Source organism: Oncorhynchus tshawytscha, linkage group LG16, assembly GCF_018296145.1.
Source record: "Oncorhynchus tshawytscha isolate Ot180627B linkage group LG16, Otsh_v2.0, whole genome shotgun sequence".
NCBI lineage: Eukaryota > Metazoa > Chordata > Actinopteri > Salmoniformes > Salmonidae > Oncorhynchus > Oncorhynchus tshawytscha.
The window spans coordinates 68,600,605-68,625,314 of NC_056444.1; the positions used below are offsets into that span (position 1 = coordinate 68,600,605).

The 24,710-nt window shown below is 43.6% G+C and overlaps 1 protein-coding gene across 1 annotated transcript; it reads left to right on the forward strand.

Annotated features, from left to right (window-relative positions):
• The first annotated feature begins 15,422 nt into the window (after positions 1–15,422).
• Positions 15,423–24,602, forward strand: LOC112216215 (sterile alpha motif domain-containing protein 10-like). Its single transcript, XM_024376051.1, has 5 exons — positions 15,423–15,851; positions 17,213–17,391; positions 23,131–23,299; positions 23,738–23,878; positions 24,076–24,602. Exons 1-5 carry the CDS (start codon positions 15,839–15,841, stop codon positions 24,099–24,101), a joined length of 528 nt encoding a protein of 175 aa, XP_024231819.1. The 5' UTR covers positions 15,423–15,838; the 3' UTR covers positions 24,102–24,602.
• Positions 24,603–24,710: the final 108 nt, after the last annotated feature.

Sequence of the window (24,710 nt, forward strand, 5' to 3'; positions counted from 1 at the left end):
ACTGATACATGTTTTTTTTTATAGGGGCTGTCAGTGACTCGTGCTGATCTGGTGAGCTGGCTAGCATGTCCATTTTGTGGCAACATAATGATATGGGTATGCTTGTCAGGGACTGTGGAGTTTGTCACTATCAAACTAATTAAGAATGGAGCAAAACCCAGGTAAAAAGTTAGAGGAAACCTTGCCTCAGTCTTCTGAATAGCTAACCCTGGGATAGAATTGTATTTCTCAGCAGGAAAATTACACAATGTTAAATGCCAAAGACACACCAGAATGGCTTTCCAAGAGGTGTTGAGTATTCCTAAATGATCCAGTCTTCGTCCTGACTTAAATATGCAGAAACAAGGTTTGAATATTGCTGTCCATCAATGATCCAAAACCAAATTTACTGAGCTTGAGAAATTTTGACAAAAGCAATGGATATATGTTGCGCTAAGAGCAAAGTTGGTAGAATCTTATTCAAAATTATTCACAGCTGTAATGGCTGTCAAAGGTACAAAGGTAATTTGTCTATAATTTGTCTTTCACTTTGGAAATGTGGAGTAGGTTGTGTAGAACGATAGGAAAAAAATCTAAATTAATATATCTCCACATTTAATTTTAAGGCAGCAAAATGTGCCCAGGGCATGTAGACTTTCACTATAGGCCCTGTACAGCTACAGGGCTCTGGGCTAGACATCCCTTCGAAGATTTTATGCTTCCATTCCGTATGTCCTGATGAAAGTCAAGTTTTAATATTAGAAATGTAAGGTTGCTCCGACATTAGATTCATGTGTGTCAGAACCAGGTTCATTGATTCCAGCACAGTGTGTGCTTTTCAGCTTTACCCCAGTTGATTGATCATGTATCAGTTATTAGCAGAAATACTGGATGAAATGAAGGTTTATATGATGACAAATTCAAGGCTTAAGGTGTCATTATGGCATAAATTCATACATATCTCCTTTTATGAGGGAAAGAGTGTTATTATAACAGCAGGTCTGAGAACACTCAGTCCTCACAAAGCTGTCTGTTTATTACACTCCATCCATCTTATTCTCACCATGTTTCAACATACCTTTGTTATTAATACTCACTGGGCACAGACTGGCTGAATCAACGTTGTTTCCATGTAAGTTCAATGAAATGAACGCGGAATAGACGTTGAAATCTAACTCTCTCTGTCAGTGTTGAACCAATTGATGTGATTCTTCTTTTGCCTTTCTTTGATCTTCTATATTTACAGTAAAATAATTGTTAATTGCCTAAAGCTAAAGGATGTATGATTTGTTTTGGTTACACAACAAGACAAGATAATGGCAGAATTATGGTAAAAAAAAACAAAAGGGCATCTGAAACACCTATGATGTTTGTCTGCGTGTAGCAGAATGTTTCTGAGGAAGCATGTAAATGTCCAGGTTCTTAATCAAAATGTTTCTTCATTTCTGTGATGTGAGGAGGATGTCAGGTCGAGCTGATCACTGACTGAAAACTGCCCTGTCCTCTTCACCCTGGATGTTTGACTCATAGGGGGCAGATTCTGTTTCCCCTTTGTCATGTGTGTGTTTATTTTGGGTTCCGTGCTGGTCCCAGGCTTGATTACAGAGGCCAAACAGCACAGAACAGCAGTGAGTCCCGATGATCTCGAAATGAGGCTTCTGCTCCTTTTTGTTGTCTTTTTTCTTTCAGTTATTTAATGATTTAGACCCGGTAATTTAGACCCGGGAAGGCTAATGAGCGCACTGCACTCTCTGACCAGTAGTGACATTTATTGGTAAATCAAGTGTTAAGTTAAATGAACAACAGCAGGATTGCAACCTGTGCACCGATGTTCTAGCGGAGTACAAGCCAGCTCTTTTATGTAATCTAAGGGAGGAAAGAGCATAAAAGCTGCCTGTCAAGATCACAGCAAGAGAGAGACAGGGGAAAAAGTTGAAGTGGTAGAGAGAGAGAGAGCGATAGGATACTGTGATGAACCCAGATAAAGAGCTCAGCCCAGAGATGTGTTTCTCCCCCATCATGTCCTTCATATACTCAAGGAGGGGAGCAGTTCTGTTCTGTAGCTATTGTTGGTTCAGTAATTTCCCCTTCTCTAATCCATGTTTCTCTTGAATCATCTTCCCACCATTTATCGGAATGTTTGTGGGCCAAGCCCAATAGCCACACAGCCAAATAGTCTCTGTCTCATCAGAGTTTAAAGGCTCAGAATCATGGGCTTATTCATATGGACCTTTGTGTACAAATTACATTGATTGACCTGTACTCTGTACTGGTACCCCCTGTATATAGCCTCATTATAGTTATATTTTTTACATTAGTTTATTTAGTAAATATTTTCTTAATTATTTTTTCTTTAAACTGCGTTGTTGATTAAGTAAGCATTTCACCGTTGTATTTGGCGCATGTGACAAATACAATTTCATTTGATTTAACAATTTGATTTGATTTGATGGACGCATTCAACCCCCTACTTTACTTTTCACAAAATGCTACATGATGTGTGAGGAAGGATGAGGAAGTAGTAAGGTAATGTTGTCATAAGAGCACTGTTAGTGGCATCACATCACAACCTTGCCACAGCCAAGAGGAGATGTGTGTTTAGAGATGGCGCCTCGCTCAGACAGCCTTTATCTCTAAAGAAGTTGATTTTCTGTCATGCGGCTTCCTTCTCTTCATCTTCTGACAATCATGTTCACAAGACATAATAACGTTATGCCAGAATGAATTTTTGATGGAAAGGGAATTTCTTGTTGCTAAGCCTCTTTAATGAGATATCGAATGCTGTGTTGTTTGCCCCGAGGAGAAATGCGATTGTGATTTGATTACGAGAAATAGGATTATGGGATGAATTTGTTTTTGTGTGCTGCTGATGAAAAGGAGGAAGTGGGTGTTGGTAAATTAAATATCTGTTATATCAAGCTAGGGAGGGAATTTAATATGGCAAACTTTAATACTCATCGTGAATAGCTTCCACATCTACAAACTGGCTCCCTGACATTCCCACAGGCTTACTGTGAATGAATACAATAACAACCTTGCGATTTTGAATATCTGTGTGGTGTCAATGTGGGGACTAGTTGTGCTGCATTCATGACATGTGGGAACTAGGAAGCTAGACAATTTCCGACTTGGAAAGGCATGATAGAAATATGATATCTGAGTTTCCCAACCAATAGGAAGGGGAGAGGCTATACGGACACGCCTGGTGCCCAAAGTTGATGACATATGTTGCGCAGCGAAACTCAACAAACGGATTTGGTTCAGTCAGTTGTGTTAACGCTCCCCAGCTAGCTAGTTTATGCTTGTGATTAGAAATCTTATTGAGAAAGTAAAACTTGTCTGCCAAAGTTGGGTCTTGGAAGTGTTCAGAATCATTCCGTTTTTATCGGACTACAAAATCAACAAATGTCCTTTAGCTGTCACCATGGCCTGATATTCCTACATGACAGCAGTGCTCAGCAAGCGGGCATCGGGATCAAATGACACACTGTGCCCCGTAGTTGTGTTGCAGTGCAAACTCTCCCCATTGAGCAGCAGTAGACTTTATCACAGTGACATCCAAATGGTTACTACTACCAATATTACAAATGATTATTTTAGGCTGCTATCCTACTCCAAATATATTGAAGTGGGATGGAACAAATTGGTGACTTTAGCTACCGCCAGCGACATGTGATACAGCTGACCGGGGGAACAGGTGTTGCCCAGTGGGTAGCTGAGGAACGCTCAATTCCGTTCTAAACCAAGTGGGAAGCATCTCAATACAACACCGTTACACTGGTCATTCAGATTCCAGATGGTGACCAATACTACAAGTTTTTTCCCATCTGAAGAAACATCACATTTATAAGTTGTAAACTAGCGCCATACTGCTGTTGTTTCCAACATAGCCAATATAAACTGGCTAGCTGGGAAGGGCTCATCAGGACGAATGACTAAACTGAATATATTAGTCTTGACTCTCACTCAATCTCACCCTCATGCAGGTCCGTATAGCCTCTTTCAAAAGGAAGCTCTAGGCAAATATCTCGCATTAATTTGAACTTTGATTTGTCATGAATGCAGCATAGGTCCATGTATGCTATCAGAGAAGGTGTTAGGGTTTGTGAAACAACCAACAAAGTTAATTTAAAATTAATTATTAATTATTAACTTTAGAGATTTAAGGCTTTGTTCCTGATCTGATCTGACATTTATGACCCTTCACAGTTTACCACTATTTTTATGTAGCCAATGATTTATTTACTCATTAGCTGTCTGCGCTCAGAGGCTACCAGGGGAAGCAGTTCAGGTCCTTGAAATCATTGCTCCACAGTCAGATGTGACTCCTCTATGTCCTCTGTCTTTATGCCAGCATCGCCTCCTGTTAATTGATGAACATAATGACCGTGTGTTTGCCACAGCACAGGGCGTTAGGAACCTAAAATAGAGACAGTGAACTGTAGGAAGGACTCTCAGTCTGAGGGCCTAATCCAGCAGATTAGTGATAATTTACAGTCCAACTATCCAGGTTGAAACAGACCTGATCAGTGCATAGGGGGTAGACGGAGAGAGAGAGAAAGAGAGAGAGAGGGTGGAGGAGAAAGAGAGAGAAAGGGGAGAAAGTGGGAGAGGGAGGGAGAGACAGAGAGGAACACGGGGCGAGAAAATGGATGAATTAAGTAGTGAGAGAGAAAAGGACAGTTATGCAGGGGAGAGAGAGGAGCGGGTGCCGAAGAGAATGGTCTGAAGGTGATAACGTGCGGCAGGGCCCCTCTGGGTACAACTAACCATAGTGCTGTTGCGTGCATGCAGATGACTCTATCCTTCAGCACCCAGTCTAGCCTCCTACATTTCCTATCTCTTGTCTTTTTTTCTCTCCTCTCTCTCTCTCTCTCTCTCTCTCTCTCTCTCTCTCTCTCTCTCTCTCTCTCTCTCTCTCTCTCTCAGGCATCGATCAATTACAATGCACTACCATTCTCCACCTCTGTGTCCAAAACCCTTTAACACAACAGCAGTTCATTTCCAACAAATCAGGCATTTGGTGGGATGTCCAATGGGGAACAGGGACTGACAGGTGGGGGTTAGTAGGAAGGTCACCTATGAGCCATCATAATGGACCGATCAGAGATGTGCTTGGAGAACAGAATGAGTGAATTAGTGGGAGACAGGATGTCTGGCAGATAGTCAACAGTCTCTAGTGTATGTCTAGTCATCACCCTGATGATGCTTTTAGTCTCATTTCATATATATTATATACATTCAGAGGAGTCATACACCACATGTTTATGAGGGGGCACTGGTGGTTTAATTCAATATTTTGATTGAATAATACATTCAGTGTATAAGAATCTTGTATTTTACATTCCACATATGGATGAGATTGAAGGTGCAAGTGACCGTTCAGTGTCAACGGGCATTGCCAATATGTGTAATAAAGCAGACAGACTGATTTGTCCATACTTGATTCTGCTCACACATTATTCTCAATGTGTGGTGACAGAGGAATCGAATGCCTCTCTGTTGCCCTCTGGTGGCTTTAGATGTGGCCTAATATGTCATGCTTTTGCTATTGTGTTCACTCACTGACATCTTTGTATTTACTGTTGTCAAATTATTACTTATTCTTATATACATTTCAGACTAGCAACAGTGACATAACCTCTTTATTATACAGACAACACTTTAACAGCAAGAGGAATGCAGATCATAAAGAACTTGTAATGTTTTATACAAAATACAAAAGACAATAATCATACAAAATAAAAACGTAGTATCTTGGATACCTGTAAACTCATATGCCTACTAAACTACGGTAAAAAAAAAATCTATATAAAAGTGTCAATATAAAACATTTTGCTAAACAACATTCTATAAAAAATCATCTATGGCACACCAGTGGGTTGAAACATTGCCTGTTTGTTTCTATCGTCTCCAGCTCACCCACCAGCCATTTGGGGCTCAAGATAATTGTCCATTATCACTCAGTACAGAACTCTGGCCTCCCTCTTACAGTAATAGATTTCATGACAGGTTACTGGTCTTCTCTTAACTGTTCTGGCTCTAGGAGGTACAGGCTCTGCTGGGTGGGCTCTGCATTCCACGTGCAGTTCCTGAGTTCCTGTCTCAGCTCAGACAGCTGGTGCGCGTGATTAGTGAGGGTACCGTTGACCTGGGACAGGTATCCATCTGACTGCCTCTCCAACTCCGCCCTGATCCTCTCCAGATCCTTGGCCAGGTGACTGAAGCCCTTACACTGGCCCTCCACGCTGGCCACGCGGCCCCCCACCTCCACCACCTCCTGTTGGACTCCAAGCGCAGTGGAGCGGCAGCCCTGCACCTCCCCGGCCAGCCTCCTCCTCAGTTCCTGGAGCTCTCCCTTCATCCGGGTCAGCCTCTTCTCACCCACCCCCAACATGGAGGCCTGGCGCCCCAAAAGCTGGACCACACCCTTCACCTGCTGGGCCAGGCGCTCTTCCCGCTCCTGCCAGGTGGTGTTGGCGCGCCCCACATCCTGGACCACCAACCCTACAGAGTCCTTCAGGCCCTTCAGGGTGAGGTTCATGGAACGGGCGTTGAACTTGAGAAGCATGATTTCACCCTGGACTGAGCTCCCCTCCTCTCCCTCCTGCTGGTCTTCCCTCTGGGACAGTCTGGTCAGGAGGCTCTGCAGGGTGACATTAAGGCTGTTCAGACGGTTATTCTCCATGTCCAGGAGACCATTCTCCTCTCCTCCTCCTGTCTTATCCTCCTCCACCCTGTGAGTGTTTGATGTGGCTTCGTCTCCCTGGAGAATGGGCTGAGAGGAGGATGTGCAGAGTAGTTCCAGACCGCTCAGCTGTTTCTGCACTCTGTCCACGTCCACCTCTAGCCTCCTCCTGAGGGACTCCACCTCTGTCTCCAGTGTGGGCACGACATGGCCCTCTAGCAAGGCAGGGGCTGTAGCATTCTCCAGATCCCCCAACGCTGTCAGCAGACGACCCTCCAGAGCCTTCAGCTTCCCCTCCAGACGGGCCTCCAGGCTGCCTGCCCCGACCTCTCCCTCTGAGCTACTGCCCTGGACCCCACCACTACCACTGCTGCTAGTGCTCCCACCCCTGACCTTTCCACATTCAGTCAGGTTGAGCTTGGCCTCCACGTCCTCCAGTCTCCCCTCCAGCATTGCCTCTACATGGGCCTTGTGCCCACCCAGCTCCACTCCCAGGTGCCCCTGGGACTGGTTGAGGCCTGCCACCAACTGTTCCAGCAGATGCACCCTCTCACCTAGGCCAGTGACTCTACCACAGCAGCCCTCTCTCAGGTCATGTCCCTGGATCTGAGTCTGCAGGTATCCAAGCTCCTTCCTAAGCCCAGTGGCGCTGACCTCCAGGGCCAGCTCCATTAGATCCTGTCTCTCCTGCTGCTCCCTGTGGCACTGTCGACTCACCTCCCTGGCCCTCTCCCCACAGCGGCTCTCTACACTCTCGATACACTTCTCAAACTCCCCCAGGATCTCCGTCCGGGCCCCGCCAAGCTTGGCATCCACCAGATCCTCCATTGCCTTCTGGGTGTCTCTCGCTTCGGCCCTTGTCAAGCTATCTGCACCACCTGACATCTTCTTGAGGGTTCCGTCATGCCTGATCACACTGCCTCTCAGCTCCTCCAGCTCAGCAGCCTTGGCCTGTAGCTCAGTCCGGAGCCCCTCAACCCTCCCTGTCAGCTCGCTCAACCCTGGGAAAGCCTGGCCCACATCCAGCCCCTCTGCATCGGGGTCTCCTCCAGGGATGTCTGCAAAGCCTACAGTGGAGTGGGGGGAAGAGGACAGAGCGGGGGCGGGGACAGGGCTTGGTGCTGCAGACAGCAGGGCGGAGAGCATCCTGTTGGCGTCCTCCCATAGTGAGGCGCGCAGGCCATCCTCGAGTCCGTTCACCATCCCCCTAAGCATCTCCAGACCCTGGGACAGCCTCCGCACGTCCTCCTCCATCCGGTCCAGACGCTCAGTAGACTCACTATCCACTGTGTCCCGAGGCTGGCCTACAGAGGGGAAAAGAATGTTACAGACACAATCATACTCACAAGAGTACAGGGAGAGAGCGAGAGAAATTGTAATGTAAGAATAAATGTTCATTTTAAGGATGTTAAGTCTTTGAAGAATGTTGCCAAAATCAATGCAATTTCAGGACAGTTAAGCACTCTAGATACATATAGATATTAACTTTAAAGCCAGCAGTAGAAGACGCAATGTTAGAATCTTATTAATATCGAATGTAATATTTATGTTGTGTTGCAGTACAGAATATGCATTGGAATAACACTCCCAGTCTCACCATCCATTTCTTGGCTGCCAGCAGGAGGAGCTGTTTCATCAGTGACAGGCTCCAACTCTGAGTGAAAAGGATGATCAGTGAGGTCTGGGTGATCAGGATGATCTGGTCCAGGCTGCTGGTGATTGTTTGGCTCCAGATCTGGTTCAGGCTGGTGATGGTCTGGCTCATGGTGGTCTGGCCCCTGGTGGTCTGGTTCAGGCTGGTGATGGTCCGGCTCGTGGTTGTCTGGCTCCTGGTGGTATGGCCCCTCCTGGTCTGATTCAGGCTGGTGATGATCCGACTCGTGGTGGTCTGGCCAGTGGTGGTCTGGTTCAGGCTGGTGGTGGTTTGGCCCCTGGTGGTCTAGTTCAGGCTGGTGATGGTCTGGCCCCTGGTGGTCTAGTTCAGGCTGGTGGTGGTCTGACCCCTGTTTGTCTGGTTCAGGCTGGTGGTGGTCTGACCTCTGATGGTCTAGTTCAAGCTGGTGATGGTCTGACCCCTTGTGGTCTGGTTCAGGCTGGTGGTGGTCTGAACCCTGGTGGTCTGGTTCAGGCTGGTGGTGGTCTAACCCCTGGTGGTCTAGTTCAGGCTGGTGATGGTCTGACCCCTGGTGGTCTGGTTCAGGCTGGTGGTGGTCTGACCCCTGGTGGTCTGGTTCAGGCTGGGGGTGGTCTGACCCCTGGTGTTCTAGTTCAGGATGGTGATAATCTGACCCCTGGTGGTCTAGTTCAGGCTGGTGGGGGTCTTGCCCCTGGTGGTCTAGTTCAGGATGGTGATAATCTGACCCCTGGTGGTCTAGTTCAGGCTGGTGGTAGTCTTGTCCCTGCTGGTCTAGTTCAGGCTGGTGATACTCTGGCCCCTCATGGCGGTCTGGTTGGTGGTGGTGCTGTGGCCCAAAGGTGTAAGGCTTGGAAGATGACCCTTGGTAGGAGGTGTGGGTCAGAGGAGGCCCAAAGGGACGTTTAAGGTAGGACTTGACGTTGCTGGGAGGAGGGCCTTTTGCTTTCACTGGGTATGACTTCATAGGAGGAGGTCCCTTCATGGGAGGGCCCTTGGTAAGGATTGGGTACGGTTTCATGGGAGGATGGTCCTTGCTCTGACTCCAGGGGTTTCCTTTAATGGGTGGGCCTTTGAATGGTGGGCCCTTGAATGGAGGCATCACCTTAATTAGGTGTTGGTAGGCTGGGGGTCCCTCCATGCAGCCATAGCCAGAGTATCCTGGACAGCAGCGCCATTCCAGCTCAGTGAGAGTCTTATGGGCAACTTTATAGACAGGCTTGTACATCACATGATATCTGAGGGTTAATGAAAGAAACAACATAAGCACAAGCAACTACCAAGCTGACACCTGTGAATGGTGAGAGGAGAAGTTACAGCCCTATTGTCATACCCTTTTCATATGGCAAGAGCAGCAGAACTAATAATCTGAGTTGTTTTTACAGCAGTTTTACAGCAGTAGTCCTCAATGTAGATGTGGCAATAACAGTAGTAATTGTGGAGGCCGTAGGCCTATTTATGATACAATCTGTAATAGTTATATCATGTAGTATCAATTATGAAGATGAACTCACATGAGGGTTGGACACTTCTGACCCCAGGCACACTTGTTGTACTGAGCTTTGACATAAGGAGCTACCCCATCCTGCATGGTGAATGAAACAGTCTTCTCAACAACGTAGGCACAGTGGTTTCTGTCAGAGAGAAAAAAATGAGAGAATAAGATCACACACTTTAGATAAGATTCTTAAACTTGCACCTTTTTCTAAACCTAAAAACCCTCTTGCATTTCCCACTGGCTTAGATATTAAAATGAAAACAAAAACAAACAGACTGCTACACAGTAAGTTAACCAGCTTTAACTGAGCATCAAAAGCGAAGCTAATGTCCAGCGCCACCTCCCCAGAGGGAACAGCCCAGTTTATGTTCAGAACGAGTACTCACTTGAGCCTGCTGGTGGGCTTCCCATGGACATAGGGATGAGGATTGGGCCCAGCCTTGTAGAGGATGTACTGGGAGGGTCTGTAGAACTTGGCATCAGCCAGAGACAGAGTGGCTGACAGGAGGAGGATGGGAGGTAATGCCACTGCAATGTGCATCGTTGCTCCCACTCAAGGAAAGGTAGACGAAAAAATAAAATGAAAAAACTGCTGCCTGAAGTCAGAAACAATGGCAGTATAGCTTTTAAAGAAAAAGTAGGTCTGCCTCAAAGGTCTGATACAACTTGATTTTTCAATGGCATCAGACAAATGTATAAAGGATGTATAGTTGAGATGCCAGCATCTCACTAAAAATACCTCACAGAACTAGAAAACATTCAATTGTAAAGAAAAGACTTCATTCTTAGTAACCCGATTCCATACATGAGAAGAAGACATGGAAAACGGTTGTCACAGAGAGAGAGTTCTTCAGCACTTAGGAAAAGCCAAGTCAAGAGCCAGTCTATTAATGTGGTCCTGGTGCAGTCTGTGGCTATGAGTCTCTGTCGGAGTGACAACAGTCCACTGTGAGCTAAAAGGGCTGCTGTTGGACCCTAATAGGGAGCACCCTCTGGCATTATTTGCATATCCCCCTCCCACATTGCCCTCCTGAAAGTAACACAAGTGTGCGACTGGAGGGAGAGGCCTGAGTCCCCCATATGTGTAAATGCTCATTAATACCATATAACAGTGCTACCATGAATAGGTCGCCACCATTACTGTGGCTGCTGCTACTTCGTCATGCATTATGATATAATACACCTCTAGATTAACAGGGTCGGACAAACAGTCGCCGATCCTTTACCCAACATACACAGCTACTGTCTCAGGTTATAACTAATAACAGGGCACTGAGGCGATATCTATTTTTCGGAATCTGTAATGTTATGGATATTCTATGAGTTACTTGATCTTAGCCATAATGACCCATGTCTAATAGTATGATTATCTCAATGAGTAAAAGGTCAGCTGAAGAGACAGCCAGGGTCAAGGAATTAAATGCAACACGTAATTGAATGTATCTCTATGGTCAGGGTTATGTCGTGGGTTATGCCTTTGAATTTTAGGCTACTGCTAAGGGGACATCAGAACACCCTGTCACCCTTACGTAATAACCAGTAAGCACTTTTTCTGTTCCGATCAACACAGCACATTTGCAAAACAAAATAAACAGCTAATGATGGAAATGAAGCATGGCAGTTGGCATTTCCCCTGCTCTGGCCATTTCATAGGCTTCATAGATACAGTATATTCTACCCACCACTCTACTCTAGACAGCACTGAACACATCTATGAAACATGGCTACTGCTACACAGCTGGTCTCTCACCCCACTCTCACACCCACACCCCACCCAGACCTAATGGCAAACCAACAGGACCAACCAGGAACAAAGACAAACAAATAGCCTGGGTTGAAACACACCCACCCCTCTTTACCTCCTCCCCCAGAGAACCCACATACTCAACACTCAACCACAGCATCTGTGTTTGTTCAGTTCATCAGTGCCCTGTGAGGTGGCTAGTTAGTGGGTATATCACAGGTGGAATGATTTAGATGTAGATGTGATAGGATCCCGTCTTACTAGGGTCTGACATATAATGAAAAATACATTACAGACAAAATACTTTACGATTGACATATATTTAAATACATAAACATGTAGTGTGTGTGTGCGTCAATCAGTTACACATACATAATGTAGTCCTACAAGCCATGTACATATACATTCTCAGTAACCTGAGTCCCCTAAATCCTGCAGTCATTGGTCTTACCCAGGAGTCAAGCCCCTGGGCTTACTTTGTGGTTATTTAGGGTAAAAGCATAAAAGCATACCATTCATTTGTGTATTCATAGAAAACCATGTTAACGTATTGCTGTGCACTGTTTCTATCCCAGGAATGATTTATTAGCTGGACCTTGTTAGCCTCCTGTCTCCTGTTTGTGCCTGGTCCCACCTTCCTTACCTGGGAACTCCCTGTCACCTGCTGATGCACAATAATAGAACTGTGTGTGTGTGTGTGTGTGTGTGTGTGTGTGTGTGTGTGTGTGTGTGTGTGTGTGTGTGTGTGTGTGTGTGTGTGTGTGTGTGTGTGTGTGTGTGTGTGTGTGTGTGTGTGTATGTGTGTGTGTGAGCACACATATTTGGTGTATAAGTGTGTTTCCAATCCCTTAGCTCCAAGCTACTCCACCATTTGTTCCATAGGCAGGACCTGACATACTCCAAAATACAGGAGCTAGGTTTGGTCCTGGACTAGTCATGCAACACAAGCACACCTTTATTCTAGTAGAGCAGGCCACTCCACCGGAAAGGGCACCGAATGACATCACAATGTAACAGCTGTTCCAGGCTCGATGTCTCTGCTCACCTCCCCATCGTAACGCTCACTTCAGATTTAGAATGTTCACATACCTATCATCATGAAAAGGGAGAGGTCTAATTTACCTGCCACACACTTTTTTGTGTGGAGTCGCCAGATAGAATGGAGTGTGTGTGTGTGTGTGCGTGTGCGTGCCCACATTTTGTTTAATTACTCTGCTCTCTTTCTCTTTCTGACTGTTTACCATTGACACCAGACGTCTACATTCTGAGCCTGCCTGTAAACTCTTTAAAGTGAGGTTTGTTTTCTATGTTTCACCAAGGTTATTGTGTCTGAAGAAGAGTGTGACAGTGTTTAACTTGGAATCATCCATCAGATTACATCATAAAAAGTATGGTACTGACAACAACAACATAACCTTAATCATTTTACATGCAGGAAAACCCCCATCAATTGTACACTAATGAGATTGTATTTTAGTGCAGAGAGATTACTCCAGGTTCAGGAATTATCTGCAGCTCTCTTTTTCAGTTGTTTGTTTGAGTGACCACTTTCATTTGTGTAGGCCTACGTTTCCTCTGCCACTACCACCACTAAGTACCACTATCATGCTTTAAAAGGGAAAATGTTTGTGTTCAGTATTATTGTCTATGTATGACAGAGCTGTGTTTTGCACATATACTATGCCTGGGCTATTAATCACATTATCTTGGTATTCATTCATTATGAGATAATATTGATGTAGGACAAATGTTGATAAGAGCAAACCTCATTTAATGGCCACATGGGGAAGCAATAGCTTGTGGAACACCCACACCCATGTGAGAAGTTTGGTGTGTTTGTGTTAATCAGGCCTCATGGCTCTGTGTCCACATCTGAAGATAGGCAATACCTACCTGCACTTACAGAACACCTCTCACTCAGTCCTACTACTATTATTGCTAGTCAATGGGAACAAGAGACTGTCATGAAAGTTCCATTTCATAGCAGAACCTGCTGGGTCTGTAGCAATGGGTGTTTGACCTTTCCTTAGATGAGAACAATGTTTGAGGCTCTGCCCCTGGTGTAGTGAAACCATTTAGAGACGTTTGATAATCCTGCTTGTCTCCACAATGTTTGGTAAATCCGCCTTTAGTTTAAATGCACCACAGTTATTGAATACCTTACAAAACAAATTACACCTGAATTCCCTGGTGCCAATAGTGCAGTTTAAAACTGTTGTTAAATGAGTTCACTAAAGTGTGAAATTGTTTCAATTGATTATTTTAGAACTTGTTGTAATAACCTGATGTAATTTATTTATAGCTGTCTTGTAGTTTTGTTATATTTTTGTTGTTGCTGTATTTATGTAATTTTTGTCCTCAGGGCACCATTGTAAATGAGACAATGGTCTCAGTTTGGTTCCCCTGAATAAATACAAGTTAATCAAAAATATATAATAACAATGTGCCAAAGTATTATTTTTCCTTCAGAGAGAAAAAGTTTGTCCATTCTTTTTGTGTGCTGAGCCTCTAGGCCAAATGGGTTGTTAGTGGACCATGTCTTTAATCATTTGCATTTGAAACTGTTGGAGAATTAATCATTATCCATTGATACACCATGAAACAAAAGGCTGGTCCTCTGCAGACCAGCCTTAACCTACTGTTAATATCCCAGGCTCTTTGATGTTCCCTCCAGTTCCCTTTCATATTTTAGGCCTCTTACCAGGCCAAATGTGCCCATGCTAATACATTAGCCCCTATGTGCCCCCTAAAGTATCTGCTGCTTCATAGATAGCATGTTGTCATAGCAACAATGATAGGCCTACACCCCGAGAAGTCACGTGCCCATGCCCTGGTAATTAGACCTACAGCTGTTTGTTGTCACTGGGTTAGTATGTCCCACGTGTGGTTTGTGGGGCTGATTGGTCCAGTAGGTGTTCTGGGATTTACCATCAATGGGCTCCCGAGTGGCGCAGCGGTCTAAGGCACTGCATCTCAGTGGTAGAGGCGTCACTACAGACCTTTGTTCAATTCCAGGCTGTATCACAACTGGCCGTGATTGGGAGTCCCGTAGGGCGGCACACAATTGGCCCAGTGGTTAGGGTTTGGCCGGGGTAGGCCGTTATTGTAAATAAGAATTTGTTCTTAACTGACTTGCCTATTTCAGTAAAGGTTAAATATGTTATTTATTTTTAAATATACAACCACAACCATTAGTAATGGTTGTATCCAACCATAAATGATATAGAAGTTAGAATGGGTAGAACAGACGTAGTTCACTAAAAGCCACATGGTTTTTCACTGGTGTAACATGTCAACTCTGTTGACAGCTAGCAGCCTGATGATCTGTCAAACTGTAAAACTGATCCCATGCCATGACCCCACTCTCCAAGGGTGTCTTAGGGGAAGTGGGATATGCTAAAAACACATTACTATTTCACCACACACTTGTACATGTGTGAATCAGGACAAATATAAGCACCCCTTATTTGACCTTTTGACTTCTTATTTACAGTAAGGGCCACTGCCTAAAGCCTTGGGTTTCCCCTTGGCTATCTTTGCTCTGAGGCTCCACCATGGATGTCATCTTGGTGAAATGTATGGTCCCCAGGAGCACCAGAGCTCTGGCTCCTTTTCTTTGGTAAATAAAGGCAGGAGGATCCCTTATGCTGCATGTTCTCTATTCTATTTTGCCTCTAGCGTGTGAGTCTTGCGCTGGCTTTTCATCAGCCGGTGTTCAAAGTCTCTCCACTGGCTGCGCTAATTACAGGGCTCTGGGCAGCACTTTGAGACCGCTCATGCTGGCTCTTGAGAAAAAGCCGCGCGCCTGATTCTCATGACGAGATGAACCACACATACATGCAGTAGCTCCGCACTGACAGAATCAGTCAGCCAACATCATTGGGACATTCCGCACCGAAAGAGACTCATAACTTCACCCAGGACAGGACACTATTAGCTGCACCATCCGATAAGAGGTTGCGCTAGAGCGTATCTGTGTTTATTTTTTTACTTAGTGAAACGCTTCCAGTGTCAATTTTGACATTTGGCAGGCTATTTGAATGCTGCATGAGTTAATTCCTCCATTCAACCCTGGATATAACCGATGAACTCACGAGATGTAGAGTTGTCTACTGGCAGTGGCACCTGAGTGGCGGTAAAAAGGAGATAACGTGACTTTCACGATCCTCTCAAAGTCGGCTTATTGTTAGACCATACTGTCAGTGTAGACTTTGGCGGAACGGAGAGGAGTCCACAAACCGAGGATTACCTGTTGGATACTTTTACTAGTGCTGTCACAGGGAAAGGTGAAACGGCATGGCTGTGGACGGTAATTGAGATCCAATAGTCGTGCATGCGGACATCTCAATAGACGAATCATCCCCTATCTTCTCTTGTGATATACTTTCAATTGTCGGTAAAGCCAGATTAAGCTAAACAAGTGCGCAGTGTAGCATTAGTTTTGCTGAACTTGCATGACCACTTCCCCTGCTTATTTTTGGCTTTAGATTTCAGAATTTAGGTGGAATTTTTATGCAGCACAAACAGAAACCGCTGTCCGGACGGCGTGGTGCTGAAATTGACAGCGATTAAGGGTGACGGATTAGGGTCCATTTGCTTACAGTGACCACTGGCCATATAACCCATTCCTTACAATTTAACGCCTATTTTGAAATGAAGGAACCAGTTGTTCACTGAAGATTGGGTACATCTCAGATTCGATGTTTTCAAACACTTCTAGTGTATTTTTATTGAAGTTACTTTTCTAAGTGTCATGAAGCAACATACACCCATGCCCCATGCTGAAGACCTAGACTAGAGGGTTGATATCGAAGGGTTATGTCCATTATGAAATGTTCTCCACCAGTGGCATTCATATGGCTTGGCTTGATAACGAGCTGCCTTTGCGAGCCTTGGCTCTGTTGGGGGTCTGGAATAAGGGGGATACTGGATGATGCAGAGGAGGGGCACAAGCAAAAGGACCAAAATATAACCTTTCATCTCCTCTCCTCTCACGCTCTCCTCTACTGTCTCTTGTTCTGTTACACTTAACCTGTGTCAATTAGAAAATAAACATTTGAATGAACATCACACACACACTACTCAAAACATCACTTCCAACACAGACAGAAAATCAACCCAATCTGGCACATGAATTAGTAATGACCTGTGTGGCTGGTTGCCAGGTTATGCTGCAGTAATGGTGTGTTTACTCTAGCTAGCACCCTTTCCCTTCATTATGATACTGAAAAGACACTTCCTGCCTGTAGAATGGAATAGGGTGTGTGTCTGCCAGTAACTAAACATAATGATGAGCGACTGATTTATATGCAGTAGTCATGTGGAGTTGCCAGAAATGCCTGGGAGCTATCTGGGTAAAAGTTGAAGTTCCTTTGAACATCAGCTCATAATGACTCAGTTTAATGGCTCAGCCATTATAACACCTGCTTGGTCTGTCTGGAAAAACACCTAGTAATGATGGTTGAGACCATCTGTCAATGAGAAGGCACCCAGGGTTTTACAATTCTTTGGCATATATTTTTCCAGATTTCACATGGCATTTCTAGTGCAAATTATAGCATAGTCAGCGAGAGAAGTTCAAGCACCACAAGCCTGTGACTTTACTGCCACTGTTATAGTCAAATCCTATTGCTCAAATCAAAACTGTATGTGTCTCTTTTACTCTTGTAGCGGCCTCCAGTTTCAGTTTCTGCCGGCCTGCTGTGGAATACAGAGCGCTGCCGGAGGACTTCAACCACCTGAGTCGACGGACAGGAGGGAACCTGACTTGGCATGACGGGCGGGGTCAGAAAACAGCAGGGGGCCGGACAGTGAAGCTGCTCCAACAGCCTGGGACAGAGAAATATCAGGTGGAGTACCTCAACTATTTTAGATCTCTATTTCTGCATATCAGATCATAATCACAGATCAGATGTGAAAAGTGACCCCATTTCTGTTGGGCTTTACAGCCATGATGCTAATGGCTGCCTTATGTTGCTGTATCTGTTTCTAGTCATCCACTACATCTCTAATTGGTAGGCCTATTCTAGATGCACATGTACATTTAGAAAAAGGAAAGAGCTTCATGGGTTATTATTCCTCTCATATCAGTCTTTTTCAATCATTAATTGACGTGTATGTAAGCTTCTCTCTGGCCCTGTGTAATTTACCAACACAAAGACAAAATCTAAAAATATTTAATGACAAATGCAATGGACTTTATCCATTGTTCCAACACGAGTAGCCCTTTGTTCGTGGAGAATGGAAGATGCTGTTTATCCAGAGGGCTATGGGGCACTCAGACTGTCCAGTCTTTTATAATGACTTTAAAAAGAACTGCTGTCCTTCCTTTGTACAGAAACACCAGCCTTTGTCTGTGGACTGAGAGCTAAAATGTGCAATATGTGGTGTGTGGTGAATGGCTGTGGTGAACCTTACAGTATGTGCTCTGGCAGATATGTTTTATAACAAAGCATGTCTAGCAATTTTGTGTGAACTGGGCCATAGCTCTACTATTTGGAGCAGGGGGTCCTGGTTCTCGGTTCCCGGTGCCTGGTTCAATTAATGCTAGGGTAATAGGGGGTAACTAGCCCATGGGGCATCTCTCCCCTTGTTTTCAGTCACAGGTGGGGACTGGATTAGGTGTGAGCAGTGCAGTAGGTGGGCTCGTGAGTTGTGCTCCAATTTGACTGGGGATAGCTTTATTTGTGACCTACAGGTACAAATTAGAATCGTGCAAAGCATAAGAGAGTTGCCACATCAATGTTACACTGAGTTAATTAGTTCAGTTATTGTTATTAAATGTTATATTCCAATGTTATTTCATGTTATTATTTATATTCCATTCTAATTTTATATTCCAAATATATATGTTTTTGGGGGGGGAACCTTTTGCTCCTGAATGTCATTTTAAAGACTGTAAGGATTTAAAATCTTGCATTATTCAAATCATATTTAGTGCAATTGTACATAATGGATTGTATAGAAAATGAACAACAAAGAAAGAAAAAAGAAAAGTAATGTGCAGGTGAGTTAAAAAGAGGGACTTTACATCAAATCTCCTCATAGTGCAGTTATTAATGGTGACATGTGTAAAACCATTTCTCCCCCATATTTTATTGAAATCATTCAAATAAGACAACTAAACTTGAAGTATTACTTACTAAAGAATTTCTAAATAAAACTGATTAAATGGATTTTAACACACTTCTGTGTGCCCTTTTTTGAAAACAACATTTCATGAAATAACTGAAAAAGTGTAAACTGTAGCCATTTTTTACCTTTATAGTTTATTAGCCTAAGCATGATCTTCATACACATATAAAAAAAATCCAGACGGTGCTCTTTTGGGTCAAAAATTAGACATGTTCTTAGGGGGGGCTAGTTACCCACTAGCACTAACTATCTGATATATTATGGTATTCCCTTTACATGGTATTACAGCGCAGTGAACCTTTTGTGTTTTTTAAATTGACTTTAAATCATGTTATTGCAATTTCAATGTGACTGTTTTTTTTTACCAATGAATGAAGGAATCTCTGCTATACATTGCGGTTTCCAAGTACCCTACAAATTTGGGCTGATGACAGAGATACTTCCCTTCCCCTTCCATGCATGCATATGCTTCATGCTTTATGTCTTTCACGATCAATGCAATGCATTACATAATCTTGTATCATGAATGTCTGTGATGAAAAATGCAGGGAGAGAGCTTATTTGTTTTTGTTTGTTGCTGGCCAAATTCAGGCCAAGGGGTGTAGCACTAGTATGTTGAGTTCAAACCTTTTGAACTTTAAGTGGGGCTGCTGGAGAAGAAGAGCAGAAAAGGAGAGAACACTGCATTCATTGATTTTTAAATTGAATGAATGATCAAAGGCTTCATTTGATTAGTCACCCATATCCTGCTGAGATTCAAAGTGAAGGAATTTGGTATTGGGATAAGACTGACCCACATGCACTCTGGTTTGATGCTGATGCTCATTGCTCACAGAACTATGTTCCCTGATCTTATAGTTTCAGATGAATGTATGCGTTTGATCTGCAGGGGGACCTTTTATATGATAGGCTTCATTAGTGATGGGTTTAGTGTGTATATATGCTAATGTGAAACGGGCGGTATCGGAACAAGAGGTCTGATACCAGCAGTCACAGAGACAGTTTATATCAACAAGTCATCAGACTGCTGAACACTTGAACTGGACTGACCAGCTGCTCATGCACACACCCACACAGACATACAGTACACACACACACACACACACACACACACACACACACACACACACACACACACACACATACAGTACACTACGAGACCAAAAGTTGCCCGTCGAAAATGTCCAAAATCATGGGCATTAATATGGAGTTGGTCCCCCTTTTTCTGCCTTCTTCTGTGAAGGCTCTTCACTAGATGTTGGAACATTGCTGCGGGGACTTCCATTCAGCCACGAGAGCATTTAATATATATATATATATATATATATATATATATATATATATATATATATATATATATATCACCTTTATTTAACCAGGTAGGCTCATTTACAACTGAGACCTGGCCAAGATAAAGCAAAGCAGTGCGACAAAAACAACACAGAGTTACACATGGGATAAACAATCGTACAGTCGATAACACAATAGAAAAATCTGTATACAGTGTGTGCAAATTAAGTAAGGAGGTAAAGCAATAAATAGGCCAATAGTGGCAAAGTAATTACAATTTAGCAATTTACACTGAAGTGATAGATGTGCAGATGAGGATGTGCAAGTTGAAATACTGGTGTGCAAAAGAGCAGAAAAACAAAAACAAATATGGGGATGAGGTAGGTAGTTGGTTGGATGGGCTATTTACAGATGGGCTGTGTACAGCTGAAGCGATCGGTAAGATACTCTGACAGCTGAAGCTTAAAGTTTGTGAGGGAGATATAAGTCTCCAACTTCAGGGATTTTTGCAATTTGTTCCAGTCATTGGCAGTAGAGAACTGGAAGGAAAGGCGGCCAAAGGAGGTGTTGGCTTTGGGGATGACCAGTGAAATATACCTACTGGACGCATGCTACAGTGTGTTGCTATGGTGACCAGTGAGCTGATATAAGGCAGAGCTTTACCTAGCAAGGATTTATAGATTACCTGGAGCCAGTGTGTTTGGCAACGAATATGTTGCGAGGACCAGCCAACGAGAGCATACAGGTAGTATATGGGGCTTTGGTGACAGAACGGATGGCACTGTGATAGACTGCATCCAATTTGCTGAGTAGAGCGTTGGAGGCTATTTTGTAAATGACATCGCCGACGCCAAGGATCGGTAGGATAGTCAGTTTTACGGGGGTATGTTTAGCAGCATGAGTGAAGGAGGCTTTGTTGTGAAATAGGAAGCCGAGTCGAGATTTAACTTTGGATTGGAGATGCTTAATGTGAGTCTGGAAGGAGAGTTTACAGTCTAGTTAGACACAGGTATTTATAGTTGTCCACATATTCTAAGTCAGAACCATCCAGAGAAGTGATGCTAGTTCTTCCACACCAATCTTGACAAACCATTTCTATATAGACCTCGCTTTGTGCACAGGGGCATTGTCATGCTGAACCAGGAAAGTGCCTTCCTCAAACTGTTGCCACAAAGTTGGAAGCATAGAATCGTCTAGAATGTAATTGTATGCTGCATTGTTAAGAGTTCCCTTCACTGGAACTAAGGGGCCTAGCCCAAACCATGAAAAACAGCCCCAGACAATTATTCCTCCTCCACCAAACTTTACAGCTGGCACGATGCATTCAGGCAGGTAGCATTCTCCTGGCAGCTGCCAAACCCACATTAATCCGTCGGACTGCCAGATGGTGAAGCATGATTCATCACTCTAGAGAATGCTTTTCCACTGCTCCAGAGTCCACTGCTCCAGTTTTTACACGCTACGCGCTTCAGCACTCAGCGGTCTCGTTCTGTGAGCTTGTGTGTCCTACCACTTCGCGGCTGAGCCGTTGTTGCTCCTAGACGTTTCCACTTCAAAATAACAGCACTTACACTTGACCGAGGCAACTCTAGCAGGGCAGAAATTTGACAAACTGACTTGTTGAAAAGGTGGCATCCTATGACGGTGACATGTTGAAAGTCACTGAGCCCTTCAATACGGGCAATTCTACTGTCAATGTTTGACTATGGAGATTGCATGGCGGTGTCCTCGATTTTATACACCTGTCAGCAACGGGTTTGGCTGAAATAGCTGAATCCACTCATTTGAAAGGTTGTCCACATATTTTTGGCCAAGTAGTGTATATTCATGCTACTCACACATCACATCTGCTGCTACCAGACTCTTATTAAGCTGCTTAATTTAAACACATTGCCCCCAATCTCCTCTTCCCCGAAACACATGTAAATATTGGACTATAAATTGTGCCTTCCTGTATTATACTGATGCTAAAATGTTTATACTGAGCCGTTTACTTTGTTTGTATTCTTATCTTGTATTATTTATTATTGTTGCATTGTCGTGAAGGAACCAGCAGTATGCATTTTGTTAGATGATATTTACCATATGTATCCCGTACATATGACTAATAAAATGTGAAATGTGAAACTTGAACCTTGACACCCACTGCTGCTTGGTGTGTGTGTGTGTGTGTGTGTGTGTGTGTGTGTGTGTGTGTGTGTGTGTGTGTGTGTGCACATGCGTGCATGTGTACAATAACCAAGGCTTATTAGCTTTTGCATGACTTTGCCAGAAATGCTGTGGTTGCAGAGATAAGCTAAAGTGGTATGAACATGAGTTAAGTAAAGGATGGCAGTGGTGTAAAGTACTTAAGTTAAAATACTTTAAAGTACTACTTATGTCGTTTTTTGGAGTATCTGTACTTTACAATTTATATTTTTGACAACTTTTACTTTTACTTCACTACATTCCTAAAGAAAATAATGTACTTTTTTACTCCAAACATTTCCCTGACACCCAAAAGTACTTATTACATTTTTAATGCTTAGCAGGAGAGGAAAATGGTCAATTTAAACACTTATCAAGAGAACATCCCTGGTCATCCCTACCACCTCTGATCTGTCGGACTCACTAAACACAAATGCTTTGTTTGTAAATGATGTCTGAGTGTTGGAGTGTGCCCCTGGCTATCGATAAATTTTAAAAACAAGAGAATTGTGCCATCTGGTTTGCTTTATATAAGTAATTTGAAATTATGTATACTTTTACTTTTCATACTCAAGTAGTATTTTATGGGTGACTTTTACTTGAGTCATTTTCTATTAAGGTATCTTTACTTGACAATTGGGTACTTTGTCCACCACTGAAGGAATGTCACTCCCATCACTATATTCCTGGCAACTGCATTGTCATGCATTATATCTGTGTGGCTAAGATCATGAACGTGGTCCTTGGTGACCAGAAGAAAGAAAGACCCCTGGGTGTTTGAACAGATGTTTTGATGGATGAAGGATGTGCTAGTCTAACTGACGTGGTGAGGTTGTCATCCCTTGGGGCACTCAAGGTTAAAACACATCACTTAAATGGGAGGGGTCTGAGAGATAATGGAACCAGTAGAGGGCCAGAAAGGAAATATGACATTGCAGAAATAAAATATTCAGTGTGTGTGCTTGGGTGTATTTCAGCGCCGTTCAGGCGACTCCTATGGAATCTACCACACCAGCCCCACCCAGCCTAGTCTGATCCAGCCTGTGGTGTTATGGACTCAGCAGGACGTCTGCAGGTGGTTGAAGAAACACTGTCCTCACAACTACCTGACCTACGTAGAGGCCTTCTCTCATCACGCCATCACAGGTATCAACTAGGACACGTGTATTACAGGCACAAAGAACATCATTCATAATTACAGAATCAGAGTAAAATACAGTTGGTTTGAGTAGATACAAGTGCACTAACCCGAAATCATAATTTACAATCATAAAAGGAGGCTAAAATACAGTAAGATTGGATGGCTGGCAGAGTAGAGTTAGTTGAATAACTATGCTTGTAATACTCTTTACCCAATACAGGTATCAAAGGGTACAAGTGCACTAGCAAGTGCACTATTCATTAAAAATCATGCAATGAGATTGGAATACAGCAGGTGTGGGTGGATACAAGTGCACTAGCAGAAAAAACATAATTCATCATCAGAAAATGCTAGTAAAATACACAATACAGTCGGTGTGGGTGTGTATGAGTAGTGACAGTTGAATCACTTAATGACAGCCTCCTCTCTCTGTTCCCTGTCAGGCCGTGCTCTGTTGCGTCTGAATGGAGAGAAGCTGGAGAGGATGGGCTTGGTGCAAGAGACACTGAGGCAGGAACTCCTACAGCAGGTGCTTCAACTGCATATGCAAGAGGAGGGACGAAACCTGCAGCTCCTTAGCAGAGGTGTGTGTGTGTGTGTGTGTGTGTGTGTGTGTGTGTGTGTGTGTGTGTGTGTGTGTGTGTGTGTGTGTGTGTGTGTGTGTGTGTGTGTGTGTGTGTGTGTGTGTGTGTGTGTGTGTGTGTGTGTGTGTGTGTGTGTGTGTAAATTACAGATAACATTTGAATGTAATTCTAACAGTTCCTATTTTCTCTTGTAACAGGTGGCTCCTTTGGAAATCTATCGTAACATAACATTCCATTTCTGACTGGGTTGTTTACAGTGAAAACTGGAAAGATTATAGAGCACTTCAACCATGTACAAGCTGGGAGTCTGTCCACCATTCAGAAACTAGGACTGTAATGTGAACCACATGGAAACTATTAACTCTGACGAGGACACATGAGATGATCACATGCCATATCCAACTCAGACAGAACCGGGGGAGATGGAACACTCCCAAATATACATACAGTACTGTGATCAATAGAGCACAGCCCCGACTTTGAAAAGTTGGATATTGGTTTTCCAACTAAAGGGACAGACTATACAGTTCTATCTGTAATTTGAAATGAAAGGATGTTATTAAAGGCTTCATGTCAGATTGGCTGTTTGTGTCTTGTTGCCCATTTTTATGTTATTTTATGTTTTAACCATACAGCTGTGCAAGGTTAGTTGTGAATTATATATTTTTGTCACAATGGTTCTTCTTGGAAGTATCCTATAGTGTACTCTAATTTGGGGCTTAATTGTAAATTGGATAGATTGTTGTGAAATACATTTATGGTGAAGGGCTCCTTATTTCAGACAAATAAAATGTATTATGTACTTAACATTGGCCTACATGATTTTTCTGTT

Coding starts and splice junctions, on each gene's coding strand:
- LOC112216215 (XM_024376051.1), top strand. Junction 17,392..23,130: donor CTGGGACAGAGAAATATCAG/GTGGAGTACCTC, acceptor GGTGTATTTCAG/CGCCGTTCAGGCGACTCCTA. Junction 23,300..23,737: donor CTCTCATCACGCCATCACAG/GTATCAACTAGG, acceptor GTTCCCTGTCAG/GCCGTGCTCTGTTGCGTCTG.